We start from the raw sequence: 18,455 nt of genomic DNA, 5'->3' as shown, positions 1-18,455 counted from the left end.
GCTCATGTCACACCAAACTGACTCAACATTGCACTCTCCACCCTGTCAACAGGATATGCTACCTTACATTTTGTGTGTTTCTTAAATAAGCTTTTATGTGTCTCTTACAACATAACCTCTCCTCCCTTCCTATCCTGTCTATCCTTTCTGTACACATTGTATTCCACAAATTTTAATCCTTCATTCCTTATATCTGAGTGACACCATATCTCTGATATTCCAACAATTTTGCACCTTTAACATGTTAAGGTCTTGACTTTGAAGTGTTAACATGTTAACACTTCAAAGTAACGTTAACGTCTTAACACTTTAAATTCAAATTTATTTACTATAATCCTACTGTTGGTGTACATTAAAGTATACATGCATCTGTTCTTACTCTTAGTTACCGCAACACAGCCCATGTATTTACTTGTTCCATGATGACTCCCAGCAGTTCTTTAAATCCCCAGCACTTTGCCTTCCAAGGCTGCTGCTCATTCCAATAGAAGCAGTGCAAAGAATGACTTTCACCTCTGCCTGCAGCTCCTGTTAATCTATTACCCTGTGAATATCCCCAAGCTAGCAGTTTTCCTACCCACCTAACACTGCCTTGTTAGCATGAGCAAATATTTTTGCACACTTTCAATTTGAATGTATCCAATCCTAGTAGAATCTTTCCTGTTAACAAGCACAGACCATGCTGAGAAAAATTCTACCCTGGGAGCTTTGCACAATCTCTCTAGGATCAAATTGATTGACAAGGCTGTCATCATATACTGCATCCTATCATGTCTGGGCAGAATTGCAGACACTGTCAAATTTAACCCTAACTCAGGGATTGTTTCTCAACATTGCTCTGTACTTGTTAAGTAAGTCTGCAGATCTCCTACTCGTAATGTCATTAGTGCCAAGGTGAACAACAATATCACATTCTCTGCCTTAAAAGATGGTGGTATCTACATACATACCATCATCCTAGGCATCCTTTTTGCCCAATACATTTCCCTGACAATAGAGTCAATGACAACAACTAGCTATTATGGGACCAGCGCATTCTGTTTTGGAGATTGCCGCTGTGTTGCCTGATGGACAAGAGTGAGCTCTGGCATTGAGCTGGGCAGCTGAGAGTTTGTTTGACCTCCAATTTTAATTAGAATTATATACGTGAGGGCATCTGCCCTACTCTTTAAACTCTCATAAATGCCCATTGGAATGCCGTTTTTTTTTTTTTTTTTTTTTTATGAAAACCCCCCAAACACGAGAGGTATTAGAACCTGTAGTACTTAGTACCATGCTTGGTTTGGTTGGGAGGTTGAGAAGACGAAATAAGATATTTGTTGACATTAAACTTGAACTTCTGTAGACTGTAATTTTCAGGAAATATGTATGAAGGAAGGTTGTTCCAGAAAATGGCAGTTGAATGAATAAACGAGGAAGATGAAAAGTGTTCTGTGAGTTTGAAGTTGGACAGTAAATGGATGTTCGCAGCACGTGCTCGGACTGTTTTGAAAGAGAGAGAGCAGGAATTATAGAAGCCAATTCAGAAGAAAAGTGCCCATGGAAGTATCTGCAGAAAAGGCATGCAGCAGAAACAGTACATCTATGAGACGAGTGGAGAGACTCTGTTAGAGAGGAGTAACTAATTAACCTAACCGACCTCTTCTGAATGGAATCTAGAAGCCCGAGAAAGGTTTTGGGGGCACCACCCTAGATGTGGGAACAATATTCCATGGTAGAGCAGATTTGCGATATGCACAGAGTGAACAGCTGTTTGGAAGAAAAGTAACGGCGAGAGCGAAAGAGAAAACCAAGTTTTTTTAGATACAGGGGAAGCAATATTTGTAATGTGCTTGTGCCAAGAGTGATTAGAAGGCATGGTAATCCCCAAAAGAGATATCATTTTGCCTAGAAATCGGAGTGCCACCAAAGATAAGCATAGGAGCAGAAGAATCCATTTTGTGAGATATAAGACAAGACTGAGTTTCAGAAGGATTGAAATCAACTAAGCCGTCTTTGCCCCACTGGAGAATTCCCTGGAGATCAGCATTTAAGGAATTGGAAGCAGATATTCGAGAAGTTGAAGCTGATTGAGCAGGGCAAGATTTCTCATAATGGAAAGTGGAATGCAATGTGCTATCATCAGCAAAATGGATAGGATTTCCAGTCAATGGAAGGTCATTAATATACAAGAGGAAAAGAGTGGGGGAAAGAACACCAGCATTGGGAGACACCAGCATTAGTGGAGAAGTTAGAAGACAGAGAGCCATCTACCATCACCCTCAGTGAGTAATCAGAGAGAAAACTGGATAACCAATTACAAAAAAACATTTGGCAGACCATAAGATGGAAGCTCGTTTAGAAGACCTTTATACTCAAACAAGATCGAAATCCTTTGAAATGTAAAGAGCAACTGGTTGTGTTTCACCAAACTTTGCCATTGAATTTGTCCATAAATGGGTAACATAAGCCAGAATATCACCAGTGGATCAACACTGACGGAATCCATACTGGCGATTGTTGATCAGATGGAAGGTTTCAGGGTAGTTTAACAGTTGGCGGTTAATTGATTTCTCCATTACTTTAGATAGAGTAGAGGTAATTGCAATGGGACGATAATTGGATGGGAGGGATTTGTCACCCATTTTCGGAACTGCCCGGTGCCAAGTTTCTTCATATTCTCTGCCCGCGCAAACACACACATACACACTCACCCTCCTTGGCTAAATCATGTCCTGTTACAGAATGTTCAGCACACATTTCACATGTTGCACATATTTTTAGGCTGTGATGCATTGGAGAAGTTTGTAACTGTTGCTTTGCTGATCTAGTCTGGTGTATGATTTCCATTTAAATACAATTTAATTGATTAACAAAGAAAATTAACAAGATTAATTTAATTGACTAACTGACAATACTACACTAAGCTAATATATTTTTCTAAATGAAATGAAATGTATTATGCATTGTCATCATCATCATCAGCCATTTATAATCCACTACAGGACTAAGGCTTCTCCAGTGACTTTCCAGTTCCTTCTGTTTTGTGCAATGGCCATCAATTTACTGCCCACAAACTCTTGAATTTCTGAATTTCACCTGTCTGTCTCCATTGTGTTATCTCCCAGGTTTTCTTTTAGCTCCTCTTGGGGACATTCTGTTATATTCTTAGTCCATCTGTCATCATGTCTTCAACTAATGTGTCCTGTCCAAATCCATTTCAGCTCTTAAGTTTTGAAAAGCATGTTGTTTACTTGATTTTTCTGACTAAACCAAGTGTTATCTTCTTATCCACCAATCTCATTCCGAATATAATTTGATCCATTCTTCGCTGTGTAGTTTTCAGCTTTTCTTCCATTCTTTCGGTGAGTGCCCAAGTTTCACTTCCATAAGTCGTGGTTTGGGAATATACATTGGCTCATTATTTTACATTTCAGACAAATTGGGATACTGCTCCTCAATATGTGACTGTGTCTATATTTCCTGAATGATATCCATCCAAAATTTATTCTTCTCTTGACTTCCAGCCATTTATTATTATTATAGCTAACGACTTGTCCAAAATAAGCATATAAATCCACCTTTACATTTCAATTTCTGCTACTTCAATGATTATATCCATTTCTCTGGCAAACTTACTTTCATTACTTTTAATTTAAACATATTTATCTTTAGTCCAAAATCCTTACTAACCCTGCATAACTGATTAAGATTCTTCTCTAATTCTTTGGGAACATGGCTTATATTACAATGTCATCTGCAAATCTTAAATGGTTTAGGTATACTCTCCATTCACATTGACTCTTTTAGCATTAGCATAGGCATATGATGCAAGGAAGAAAACTTATGCAGCATCAGCCCCCCCCCCACCAAAAAAAAACTCTCATTTCACCCCTCCATTCGTTCGAAATACCTATCCAGCTGAGCCTTAAATTTATTTAGGCTATCAACTTCCACAACAAGAGATGGAAGTCTGTTCCAACAACCAACTACCCGCTGGCTAAAGGCAAATTTCCACACATCTATCCTACATCTGTCTTTCCTCAATTTGAATTTATGCCCTTTCAGGTGATTATTCTGAGCAAGAGGATGAATCCCATCAGCATTGAGCATGCTCAAACCATTCATGGCTTTATACACCTCTATCAGATCACCTCACTGGTGCCTAGTCTCCAGACACAGTAATTTGCAAAACTTAAGCCTTTCTTCGTAAGAGCAACCCTTTGTTCCATTCACTAATCTTGTTGCCCTTCTCTTTACTTGTTACACCAGCTCTATATCCTTCTTGAAATGAGGCCTCCAGACCTGTATACAGTACTCAAGGTGTGGCCTGACCATTGTCTCATACAAGGGAATAATCACCTGCTTATCCCTGTTAGAAAAATTCTTGTATATCATTGACAAGACACCATGAGCTACTCTTGCAGCCCATCTGCACTGCTCAGAAAACTTCATATTTGCCTGCACAATTACCCCCAGGACCTTTTCATTCTCTACCACAGTCAGTGTAGTACCACAGAGTTGATACATTGCTCTGGGATTACTGTTTCTTATATGTAGTACTTTACATTTGTCAATGTTAAACTTCATTTTTCACCTCTCAGCTCATCTGCTCAACCTTTCCAGATCCTGTTGCAACAGCATGCTGTCAGTAGTGTCCTTAACAACCCTGCCAACCTTTGTATCATCTGCAAACTTGGACATTAAGCTTGATATACTATCATCAATATCATTTATAAATACAGAAAACAACAATGGCCTGAACCCTGAGGGACTCCACTAATAACATTAGTCCACGATGAGCAGTGTCCATTGATTACGTCTTCTCCCCCTCAAACATCCCTTTATCCACAGCAGCAATTTGCCTCCAATGCCACACTGCTCCAAATTGTGTAGCAGTCTTCCATGTGCAATTAAGATCCAAATATATAATATCAACGTTATTCCCTGCATCCAGTTCTTTTGTGACTGCATCATAGTATCCAATCAAGTTGGTCAGGCAAGACTTTCCCTTAACAAAACCATGCTGTGTCTGAGCTATAACTGAAGCCTTGTCTAGATGATCCTGCGGTGCTTCTTTAACCCGTGCCTCCATTAATTTTCCTGGAACAGAAGTTAAACTCACAGGTCTATAATTACAGCCAGGCCTCGCATAACGAGAGTTCAATTAACACGATTTTCAGTTAACACTATTTGAAAAATTATACCACTTTACGTGATGCAAATTTCCAGGTAACGCGATTTTTTTTTTATGCGATAGTTGAAAAAGATATGAATCGCACGTTAAGCTTACCGCAAGTCGTACAGTCAATGAACAAACGTTTGCCTGCTGCCCGCCTTGGTGTGTTCCATCAACCATCAGAAGAAGACGTGTTACTTGTTTGTCTCCTGCTAATAAAGTCAATGCAAACTTGCATAAAAATTCAAATTTTCAAATAAGCCAGATGAAAATGTTACCACGAAGGAGATAACGGTAAAAGAATCAGATGAAATCTTTCGTATCGCATAGCACCTCAAACAAAAGGTTTGAAGTTCTCTGCGATATTTATTTCGCCAGGGCCCAGAGAAGATTGTTGTCGGCTATCGGAAATTGATTGATGAAAAGAGTAAGTCAACACTGTTCAAATATTTCTGCAACAGTCATTTCTTCATTGTGTATTTTATGTCAGAGGTTCCCAAACTTTCTTGGTTCACAGCGCACTTAGTGTCTCAGTAATTTTTCAAGGCGCACCCAGACCAAAAGAAATACCTAGCAGTTCCATTTAGTACTTAGGTCCAAACAATTTAATACGAAATGTTGAAACTGTGAACTATCTCTGAACTAGTAGTTTGCGCGGTGTCCGACAGAAGTCGAGTATTGCTGTGTTTCCCTCGAAAATTTAAAATATTCCGCAGCACACAGTTTGGGAACTGCTGGTTTATGCAATAAATATTTAATTCCATAATTATTTTCATTATCTTTTACATTGTATACAGTTAAGGTTATTTAAAAAGTATTTTTTAAATAATTTATGGACATTCCAGAAGGTCAGGGACCAATTATAATTTTTCCTACTGATTATTATATTCGATTAATGCGTTTTCGCTTTGCACAATGCACTGGCGGGTCGAATTAATCGCGTTAATCGAGGCCAGCCGGTACTTGGGTCTGCCTTAGATCTTCCTTCGTGAATTGGGGTCACATTTACACATCTCCAGTCTATGGGCACCTCCCCTGAGTCCAAAGAAGCTCTCCTAATTATGGCTAAAGGTTTGCTTACTTCCTTTGCTGCTCTTTTAATATAACTGGATAGATCCTATCCACCCCAGGTGCCTTTTTTATGTTTATCCTCAACAATTTCTCCTCCACTTTCCTCTCAGTTATTACAAAATCATCTAGCTCACTGCCAGAGTTTACTTCACCTCTAGCATTCTCCTTCCTGAATAACTCCTGATGTGTGAATGTAGAAGTAAAATACTCGTTTAGTTTATTAGCCACCTAAGCAGGATCATCAACAGTTGAACCACCAATATCCAGTTGACCAATCTGATTCATCCCTTTCCTTCTAGAATTTAAATAGGTAAAGAACTCTTTTCTGTTTTTCTTTGCATCCTTTGCCAAGGATTTCTCATAATTTGTGACTTAGTTACAGACCAGCTTATATCTATCATAGGCTTCCATGTCACCCATTAATTTATATGTATCCCATGCATTTTTCTTCTCTGCCATATGTCTCATTAGTTCATCTGACATCCATTTGGGCCTAAACCTTGAACAATATTTCTTAGTTGGTATGTAAAGCCTAGTAGCTTCCAAGATAAATTCTTTGAATGCTTCTCATTTTGAATTTGCTGTTGGTAGCATTATCGGTTGGTCCCGCTGTATAGAATTTCAATACTGTCTCAGACCATCGTAAAAAAAAAAAAGAAAATAGTCACCTTTACGAAAGCAAAAACCTTTCCGTTTACCCCTGATGGTAATTACCTCTTTGAGTAAATCCCACTTCAGCACACTGGATCACTGTCACCTAGTGGTTCCATTATCTGCAGATTCTTAATGCATGAAGAATCACTATTGATAACCATATCAACAGTATTACTCCCTCTAGTTGCCTCCCAAACATGCTGAGGTAGAAAACAATCATCCAATAAATCCACAAAAGCCTTCTCGTGTGTAAGACCAACCCACAAATTCCACTCAATATATGGGAAATTAAAATCCCCAATTATAAGACTTTCTGATTTACTTTATTTTTTTATTTTTTTTTATTTAGGAGCATTAGCAACTAAGGCCATATTACTCCGGGAATATGCGGTGGTCATTCGCTTGACCTTTCCGCATCCTCCGTATTTGGTGGTGACGGGCTCGAACCCCGGTCTAATCAAGAAGTGTGTGCTACGCACTGCTGCTCCTTCCCACCTGGTTACGGAGCGCCCCTTCTGATTTACTGGCCCACTCTATTTCCCTGTACAGTTTCTTATTATACTCAGAGTCATTAGGCCTATAGCACACTCCTACTCTCAATTTTGATCTCCCAATGCTGATGTCACACCAAACTGTCTCGACACTGCACTGTCCAGTGATGTCGACTGGCTCCATTCCTTGGATTTTGTGACATAAGCATTATCTCTATGTGACATAAGCATCTCTGATATCCCAACAATATCTGCCTTTGATGTTTTGAGCAATACCTCAAATTCATCACATTTATTTACCAAACTCCTAGCATTGGTTTTACACGCAAGTATACCTGCTCCTATTCTTAACAACCCTAACACAACCTATGTGTCTACTTGTATCGCAATGACTCCCAGCAGTACCTGCATGAAATACCCTGCATTTTGTTTTCCAGGCTGCTGCTCATTCCAATAGAAGCAGTGCAAGAATAACTTTCACCTCTTCCAGTGGCTATTGTTAATCTATTAGTCCTTGTGTCCCCTAAGCTAGCAGTTTGCCGTCCCACCTAACGCTGCCTCGATAGCATCAGCAAATATTCTTGCACCCTTTCTATTTAAATGTATCCCATCCCTGTAGAAGCAGTCTCTCCTGTTAACAAGTACAGAGCAGGCTGAAAAAAAATTCTAACCCTTGAGCCTTGCACAATCTTTCCAGGGCTGAATTGACTGACAAGGCTCTCATCATATACTCCCTCCTAACGTGTCTGGGCAGAATTGCAGACACTTTCAAATTCAACCCTAATTCACGGCTTTTGTTTTTTTAACAGTGACCTGTACTTGTTAAGTAGTTTGACGGTCTCCTACTCTTAATATCATTAGTGCCAACGTGTACAACAATATCACCTTTTGTGCCCTTAAAAGATGATATCTGCTCTACAACGTCATCAACCATTGATCCTGACAGACATACCTTGGTCCTGTTCCATCTATCCTTTTTACATACCATGTTTCCCTGACAATAGAGTCGCCAACAACTAGTTCCTGTGGGACCAGCGCATTCTACACACACACAAAGATATCCCCCATGGCAATATCATGTGCCATATCCGATTGCTCCACAAACATTAAGCAAGCAGTGCATTTTAAAAGGCTGTGATTCAGAGGGCAACTGCCCCCCCCTCAGTTCTCCCCTGAGCCACAGCACTCCCATTAGCTTGAGCCTTTTGCTTTGCTGCTCTAGTCTGAGTCATGACTTCGATCTAATTTCAATAAAATTTCAATTCAGTACAAAATTATAACCCTAAATTTGTATCCCAACACAGTTATAACACTATATATCTATATATATTTTTCAGTATCGAGTATTATCTACAAGTTCCATTTATATAACTTCTGTATCATTACTGGAATTAATCAGATAAGTTATGTATTAATTAATTATGTTACATTTGCAAAATCTAAGTTGTTATGTGTATTTTGTTAAAAAGTACAATTTAATTGACAATGAAGTTTAAAAAGAGTAATAGATTTTACTGATTAATTGACAATATTATATAATATACTATACTAAGCTAAGCTAAACTAGCGCTATCTAGTTCGGGATATAACGTTGTATCGTATAACAATGGTGGCAAGTTACGAACGGTAAATCTATGGACACTTAAGTATTAATAACTTCCAAAATTTCAAGATCCTTGGTTTACTCTGAATTGAGACAGCAAAATTTCGCTGTCTCAATTCAGAGTAAACCAAGGATCTTGACTAGGTCTATAAGCTACTTGTAGAAAACAATTTAATATAACAATTGGTCAATAAAGCGGCTAAATATGGTTAAAAAAACTTTTCGTTCAGCAGAGTAACAAAACTTGTAACACATGGATTGGACACCCTTACGGACACTAAGTAATAACCTACAAAATCTCTATCTAAGTTAAACTTTAAACTATGTATCATAACTAGGAATGAATATAAAGCTACTTTCTGCCCACCCAATCTTCTGAAAGTTTCTTCAAGGACAGTAGTAAAGAACTTTGGTGAAATTGTGTCCCCTTGTCGAACTGCTTTCTCAATTTTAATTTTGCTTCTGTCTTTGTCCAGTATATCTAATAAAGGAGGTAGCATTCTCATATATTTTCTTCAAATCATAATTAAAATAAAACTAAATGCAACTAGGCATAATATTTTAAGAATTTAACGTTCTATATCTATATAATTTCGGTGTAAATACACCATAGTCAACTCTTAAAGAAAACTATGATAACAGTGTGAAAGACATCATTTCATCTGTATCTCATATTGTGCTCATTGTTCACAATGAGTTAGCATGTATTGGACTACCTTGAATATGTAACACTTCACTAATAGAGAAGACAACTCTTTAAGAGTTGTCTATGGTGTATCTACACCGATATTATATTGATATATCAAAATCAACGTATGGGATGTCTATGCTTTGTGTTTCCAGTGCAGAAAACACTGCCTTATGTGTACGGAGTCAAATGCCTTTTCATAATCCACAAATGCCAGGCATAACGGTGTTTTATATTCATTTGCTTTCTCCATTAGCTGTGATATAACATGAAGGTAATCTCTATAGTGAGAATCCTGACCTAAAGCCAGCTTGCTCTTTCGGTTGATAGTCGTCAAGTTTTCTTTCCAATCTGTTAGCAATGTCCCTTGTGAACAACTTGTAGATGTGGGACAACAAGCTATTGGTCTATAATTTCCTATTTCTGATTTATCTCCTTTCTTATGCAGCAAAAGTATGATTGCATTATTCCACTCCTCAGGTATCACACACCTTTCCTAATGTATTTTGTGAAGTACCTTGCCAGTTTCTGTGTCATGATTTCTTTTTACCTATAGGTTTCTTGGGCTTTATCACTTTCAGAAAGTTGTAATATTCCTTATTGATATCTTGGTCCTGAAAGATCTGCAGAAGTTAAAACTTATTCCCAAGTTCCAGTACATACTGCTTTTTCGACTCTTCTGTTATCTCAAAGACCTTTGTATTATTTACTCGAACCTTTACCTTGTTCAGATAACTTCAAACCTTTACCTTGTTCAGGACAGTAACGTCATTCACAATATATCTGTTAGTGAGGATGAAGTTGATTTCATTAGTTGTTAATCTATTTGGGCTCTTCCATGTCCACTTTCTGTTCACCCTTTTCTTGAAAGAAGTGTTCATTTCTGACATTCCTCGAAATTCTGCAAATTCCACAAGACTTTCACCTCTTTCATTTTTTCCACCAATTCCGAAATTTCCTATAGTTTCCATTTCTGTACTGTTTTGCCTCTTTCCAATCTTAGCACTGAAGTCCCCCATAATGATGATGGTGTAGCAAGTTTTCTGTTCATCTAGAAGAGTCTCAATTCAGTGTACATTTCTTCAAACTCTTCATCATCGAGGGTCAATGTTGGCGCATATATCATTATAACCTTTAGTTGTTACATCTCAGAAATCCTGAATAGTAGTAGTCTTTACACCCTTGGTGATGTACTTTTTGAATTCCAAAACGTTGTTTTTAATATCTTCATGGACCAGAAAGCCAACTACACCTTCACTCTTTTCACTGTTTCCATTGGTGTATAGCAGATTTCCACTTGATAAACTTGTGATTCATTTCTTCTTCTTCTTTCAGCCAAGCCATATTCCAATTCACATTTTCTAATTCCTTTTCCAGCTCTAATATCCTATTCTCATATTATACCTTAACCTATCAAGTTCAAGATATACATTACGCTATATCTTAACAATCACAAATGTTAAATTAGTTATATCCTCAGCTAAACACAAAAAAAGATATATAGCCAGCAAGTGATCAGAACTTTCGAGCTACTTATTTATCACAATTAAAACCCTACTAATCTACTCCTCTGCACTACTGGTTATTAAAGAAGTCTTTCTGTTTTCCTATGTATTCTTTGTCAGGGAGTTCTAGTAATCTGCCTTAACATGCCTAACCTTCTTAGTAACTTGATTGCAGACTAGTTTATGTCTACTGTTAGTTTCCATATCACCTAATAATTTATATGCATTCTATGCATTTTTCTTCTCTGTCAACAGTCTCATCAGTTCATCTGACATCTGTTAGATACACTGTGCTGCCACTTTATTAGGTACATGCCTGCTGTGCACACTATTGGTTTGTCCCACAATGTTGCAAGTTTTACATAACCACAGTTGTGGATATAAATGCAGCAGAACAACTATTCTAGTATCAGTTAAGCATACAAACCAATAATGGGGAAAAGAAGTGATCTAATGGACTTCTAACGCCGCATCACTACAGCTATCTGGGAAACAAAATTTCAAAAAGTTGCAAGCACCGTCTTTCAAGAAACCTATTAACTAAAGGTTGCAAGACGTGCTGGACAAAGCATCTCTGAAATGGCAGTTCTCCTGAACTTTTCATGCACCACAGTTTCAAGGGTGTATTGAGAATGGTGCAACGAACAGAAAACATCCTCTCAATGGCACTTCTGTGGAAGAAAATCACTTGTTGATGAGAGGGGTGAGAGGAGGATGGCTAGAATGGTGCAAGCAAACAGACGGGCCACAATGTCGCACATCACGTCAGAATACAACCTTGGTGCGCAGAACAAATTGCAATGGACCACTAGACGCACTTTGTCACTAAGCTACAACAGCCGAACGGCCACATCGCATACCTTTGTTATCAATGAAGAACAAGAGAGCATGCCTCCTGTGGGCACAGCAACACCAGCACTGGACTATCGATGATTGGAAAACAGTTGCTTAGTCTGACGAGTCGAAGTTCCTGGTGCATCATGTTGATGGAATGGTCAGCATTTGGTAAAATCAACGTGTATTCATGGACTGGTCGTGTCTGATAACTACTGTGCAAGGTGGTGGGGGCAGTGTTATGGTGTGGAGAATGTTTTCTTGGCACATGTTGGGTACATTGATATTCACAGATTCACGTCTGAATGCCACATCGTAACTAAACATCATTGCTGACCAAGTGCATCCGTTTATGTTGACAGTTTATCCTCAGTCAAATGGTTACTTCCAGCAAGATAATGTGCCGGTGCACAAAGCCCGAATCACTATGGAATGGTTCCAGGAACATGACAATGAATTTTCTTTGCTGTAATGGCCCTCTCAGTCCATGGATCTCAATCCTATTGAACATCTTCAGGATGAGCTGGAAAGGGCTGTTCGCTGCAGGCCTACACCTCTGTCAAATCTCAAGGAACCGCATGACACACTCATGTCTGCATGGTACTCCATTCCTGCACAACGTTTTCAGCATCTTGCTCGATCCATGCCTAGACTAATTCACGCTGTTTTGAAGGCTAAAGGAGGCTCAACATGCTACTACTTAAAGCTGCCACTTTATTAGATACACCTACTACGTAGGTGTATCTAATAAAGTGGCAGCACAGTGAATAAGCCTTGAACTTGATTGCAGACTAGTTTATGTCTACTGTTATTTTCCATATCATCTGATAATTTATATTCATCCTATGCATTTTTCTTCTCTGTCAACAGTCTCATCAGTTCATCTGACATCAATTAGATATAAGCCTTGAACAGTATCTCTCTTAGTTGGTATAAACAGCCTAGTAGCTTCTACTATTACTTCCCCAAATGCCTCCCACTTAGCTTTGCTCCATCTTTGCCCTTAACAGCAGTTAACATCTTTAAGTAAATCCCACATCAATGTACTGTGATCAGTGCCACTTAGTCATTTTATCTATAGTTACTGATGATAATCATCAGTAACTATATCATCAGTAACTATAGATTTTATCTATAGTTACTGATGATTTTATCTATAGTTACTGATGATAGTTACATGAATCAGTAACTTTTATCTATAGTTACTAATTCATGTCTGAGTGTTACCACATTTCTGATATCCCCAACATGTCTGCATTTGTTGAATTTAACAGTACTTCAAACTAAAATTTGTTCACTATACTCCTAGCATTAGTGTAAAATGCAAGTATACATTCACCTGTTTTTGTTTAGCAATCCTAACATAGCCCATGTATTTGCTTGTCCCATGAGGACCCCAAGCAGGCCATGTAATCTAAAATGCCTTTCTTTCCAGGATACCATAAGTCCCAGTAGAAACAGTGAAAGGATCACTTTCATCTCTGCTTATGGCTGTTGTTAATCTATTAGGCTGTGAATTTCCTGACCCCCCCCCAAAGAGCCAGCAGCTTTCCAACTCACCTAACACCATCATGATAGCATCAGCAAATATTCTTGTACACCCCCCTTCTATTTAAGTGTATCCCATTCTTGTAAAAAAAAGTCTCTCCTACTAACAAGCACAGACATGATAAAAATTCTATCCCGTGAGGCTGTGCAAGCCTCACGGGATAGAATTTTTTCTATCCCATGTCAATTGATTGACAAGGCTCTAATCATGCACTCCCTCCTATCATGTCTGGGAAGAATTGAAGATACAGTAAACCCCCATTCGCGGGGAAATGTCGCGAATACCGAAAACGCGAATACTGAGTTATTTCTCCCATAGTAATAAAGGGGTTCCGTTCCAAAGTATGAAATATATAAGAAAAACTAGTCTAAAATTTTGTCTATGTATGTATTATATGTACCTTCATAATTATACAGTACATAGTGAAATGCAAGCATATGGCATCGAAATGAAAATAAGAAACAATTTAATATTATATGTAATATTTATTAGAAACTTCAAACAAATCTTTCAAACCAGCGCCTTTGCTAGCAAAAAAACTTATCCCGCCAGTGCTATCACCAGTTTCGCTAAAGTGTTGATAAAGGAGTTTTGCCTTTTCACGAATGATGAGTGAACTTAACAGAATTTTATTTTGAGTTCAGTCTTCTATCCACAGATTTAAAGCTTTTTCCATTTTTTTCTAATTTAACATCACGAGTTACAGAGCAAATTTTTGAAGCAATTAGTGCGTTTTCACGGACACTACGGCGGATTTTTTCTTCCGATTTTTTGATTGATCGTATGGTTGATTCATTGATTTTATAATGTTTTGCCACTGAAGAGACACTTTCACCATTAGAAATTTTGTCTAATAACTCAATTTTATTCGCTAATGTCATCACCTTCTTTCATATTTTCACATTTCTCTTGTTATTCGTAGCCATAGTTTTGTACGGGTAAAAAAAAAAAAAAAAAAACTTGTCCACAATAAAGGCACTTTCTTCCGTTAACTCACTCGAAAAAGTCTGTTTTACAATGTAAAACAGTAGATTTATCACTTTTGTAAGCATATCAATTTATAAATTGATAAATTTATAAGCATATAAATTAAAAGCAAACGATCAAACCTTCCATGACAAGCGCATAACACATACTGAACAAGGATTAGCGAGAAACATCCACGCTAGCGATTTTGTCAACCCTCTCCCCACCACCCACTGAATGCTGTTTTGACCGGGAAAGATAATCTTAGCCACGCCCATGTTTTTTTATGGCGGAAAATATTCACGGCGCTTTAAAATTCACATTTTCTTTAGGTTTCATTTCATATTAAATCGGCGATCACGAATACGCGAATAGCGGGGGTTTACTGTACTTTCAAATTTATTCATTAATCACATTTTATCAGCATTGCCCTGTACTTTTTAGTAATTCCTGGGGCCTCCTACTCTTATTATTATTGCCTTATCTTGCAATTTTCAGCATTTTTAACATTAACAAAATGATAAATATAAGATTCCATACCCAATTATAGTAGTTCCCACCACAAATATTTCATTTATACATGAGACAACAATTATTATAATCTATCATTACTAAAATACACAGGCAGCAGTGCACACATGGCATCTATTAAAGATAAATGGTGAGGAAAAGTATATGGAAGGAAACTGGTGAGGAAAATCGATAACTGTTGAGGAAAAGTATATGGAAGGAATTCTACTTCAAATTCTTCTGAATATGGGGCAGAATCATAACCTTCCAATTTTTTAAAAGCTACTCTCTTTAGTGTATAGTGAGTTTAGAGAAATAAATAGTTTGGTCTGTCAGATTCCACATGATCAACATTAACATCATATATGCAGAAGAACCTTCCTTACACTATAAATTTAAATTATACTTTACCAACATCATTAAAGATAAACTTGAGGCTTCTGGAATATCTCCTTTACACAAAATTATCACTGTTCCTGTATCGTCAAGTCCACGGCGGCCAGCTCGTCCTGCCATTTGAATGTATTCCGAAGGCCGAAGATCTCTAAATTGTTGTCCATCATGTTTTCTGATACTATCAAATATCACAGTCCTGGCTGGCATATTAACTCCCATTGCAAAGGTCTCTGTCGCAAATAGTATCTAAACAAAAAATATATATATATTTTAGTCCGAATGTACATAACATTTTGATCAGTGCTATTCTCTTAACTTAAAATAAATGGGATTTTTAAAAGGTTTCATCTAAACACAAGTTTTTAGACCACTGTCTGTACGGACAGAGGTCTGAAACCCTTCCCTTCCAAATAAAATCCTTTTTATTATTATTTTTTTTACCTCCTTCAAAGAGTGAGTGTAAAGACATCTGTCAACTTTTTTAAATTAAAGAAATTAATGCAAACTGTACGTGACCAACAAGACCTTTTTTACATCTACATCACAGAAAATGTCTGAAATGGCCTCAATACCCATAATTGAGCAGCAATATGCAGCTCACTCAGTCTTCTCATAGCTTGTCAAACATGTTCAAAAATTCGTGGAGTGTTGAAAATTGCTTGAAAACTATCACCATAGCTATAAATTGATGAATTTCAAAAATCTGGGGATCATGCATAATTCCTCTTGCTTAGCAAGAGGAAAAACAACATTTTTTGGAAAAAACTAAAAACAAAAAACAGGAGCTTTTTAAAACTCACGGAAAATATACACATTTTATATTAAAAATAGTGCCACGAGACTGTCTACCAGTAGACAAACATATAACAACAGCACAGCTGTTCAGAAAACCTGAACTCAGCATTGTGGGTTTTTTTTTTTTTTTTTTGTAAATGCCAATAATGACATTAATAATGGACTTAATTTATCAGCATATTTTGTTCATTCCAGGAAACATGACATTTGAAAGACAGTACAACTGAACTGTCCTTTTGTAATCTGTATATGGAACTGCAAAATAAGTTTGTTGGGTAGGTAGCTGATTTAGTTGCCATATCAGCTAACTGATTTCCTTTAATTAAAGTGTGACTTGGTATTTAGCAAAAATGAACATCTACTGTTTCACTATGAGATGGAATAAAAAAGTTTGAATTCAACAGATAATTTGAAAATAGTTAATTTTAATGTATCGTAAGGTGCATCCTGAGTCTGTATATATATATATATATTATACACATTTTTTATGTTGTTTGGATTGAAGTAATTCTAAAGGTAAATTCTATTGCTTAATTCTGCAGTGAAAATGCTACATTCCATGGGAGCCTGATGTAACATTGTTACTTTGGGAAAAGCTGCTGGCAGCCAATGCTACATGACTTTCGGTTCAAGCCATCAGTGTAGACTAGTATAAAGAGAAATACAGAAACAAACTTGTTTACCTTAGCAACTGAACAACTATGCATTTAGTTGTTCAACAGTTAAGGTAAACAACATGGTTTTGCTCCATTTCAGAAAATGATAGCTCCATAAAAGAACAACTTATAGTCCATGCATTACACAAATTTCCCAGTTGGGATATAAACACTGTAACCAAGTGGGATATTCTGGCATGGAACAAAGTTTAAAATTATATTGCAGAGCTAGTCGTTTATGTCTCTGAAGTTCAAAGACGATTAACTGAATTCTATGCACAAGCTATACAGAGTAAATGCACATAAGGCTGTGGTGACACATACACACAATCATGCTATAGTGCCCCAGATCTAACTATCAAAGAGTGCTTCTCTTGGAAAAATCACAGAAAGGAGCTCAATATTGAGATTTTAACCAGATAAAGGTGCTGTACGATGGAGATACTGAGAAGTTATTCACAAAATTGCTAACTCGCAGAGCTGTTAAGTTTTTTTTTTTTTTTTTTTTTTTTAATGCAGATAGCTCTTATTTGGGGCTTAGAGGGGAACAGGCATTCTGTGTGTTATCAGACACTCAGTCTAAAGAACTGATGGATCCAATATCTTTCTATTTTAGAAGATTTAGAAGCAGTCTGGTTAACCCCCACTTGAAAGTTGCCAGCCCTGAAAAAAAACTAATAATTTCCATAATTTCTACTCAATTTACAAAACCGAAACTCTCAATATACATAAACAGAAGTATATTCTCTGATTTCCTACCTTTAGCGTTCAGCAAAAACTATTAATTCACTCGAAAACAGAAAAAAATGTACGATGGCATATCAATTTATTAAATTTTTTTATGTTGGCAAAACACGATCGATGCTTTATAGATAATACGCATTACAGCATTAGTTCAAAAATTCCCGCTTCATCTAGCTAAACGAATCAACACACACATAGATATAATTGACTGGTCAAGCTTACGTCATTAGCATTACGATGGTGATCCAATTGCATTTTATTAAAAAAAAAAAAAAACTGTTTTACTTGCGAACAATATTTTGCATGCCTCTCTCAACAACATTTTGCTTTACTGCTTTTTGTAATTGTTGTATGAAAGAATTGCGAAGAATTGTTTTTGAAAAACAAAAATATTTTCTTTCCTTTCTTCAGTACGTATTGTATCTACTAACAAAAAAAAAAAAAAAAAAAAAAAAAAATCAAGGAAATTCATCTACTGGAAACCACAGTGGAAACGGAAGGGGAAAAAAAAAAAATGGTTGCAAAACTGATCACCACAATGCGCATTTCGTAAAAAAAAAAAAGTTTGCTTTATTGTAATTGTTTTTAGGGGACTAAATCAAAACAGCAGTTTCATGGATGTATATTTGATCATCTTACGAAATTTCAAGAAAATATTTGTATTCATAGCTGCGTTATAAACTTCAAAAACTTATGTCAAAGGAACTTCGCATGCATCTCACCTGGTGTACAAACGGGGGGGGGGGGAGTGCTACTAGTAACAGATTGTGAAAATAATCCATTACTCGTAGTGACAGATTGAGAAATATGTAATTGTTATTGAATACTTCAATAT

At 37.0% G+C, this 18,455-nt stretch overlaps 1 protein-coding gene across 3 annotated transcripts in view; it reads right to left on the bottom strand.

The window, feature by feature from the left end:
• tst (superkiller complex helicase subunit twister) overlaps nucleotides 1-18,455 on the bottom strand; it is a 522,759-nt gene that overhangs the window by 137,797 nt on the left and 366,507 nt on the right. For all 3 annotated transcript variants that reach the window (XM_090389516.1, XM_090389517.1, XM_090389518.1), the window contains one exon: nucleotides 15,441-15,671. In XM_090389516.1, coding sequence (XP_090245642.1) covers nucleotides 15,441-15,671 — 231 coding nt within the window. The remainder of the gene's footprint in view (nucleotides 1-15,440; nucleotides 15,672-18,455) is intronic.

This window comes from Mastigoproctus giganteus, chromosome 2 (genome assembly GCF_048544385.1).
Source record: "Mastigoproctus giganteus isolate SK-2022 chromosome 2, ASM4854438v1, whole genome shotgun sequence".
In the NCBI taxonomy this organism is placed as follows: domain Eukaryota; kingdom Metazoa; phylum Arthropoda; class Arachnida; order Uropygi; family Thelyphonidae; genus Mastigoproctus; species Mastigoproctus giganteus.
This window is presented reverse-complemented; position numbering and strand designations above follow the sequence as displayed.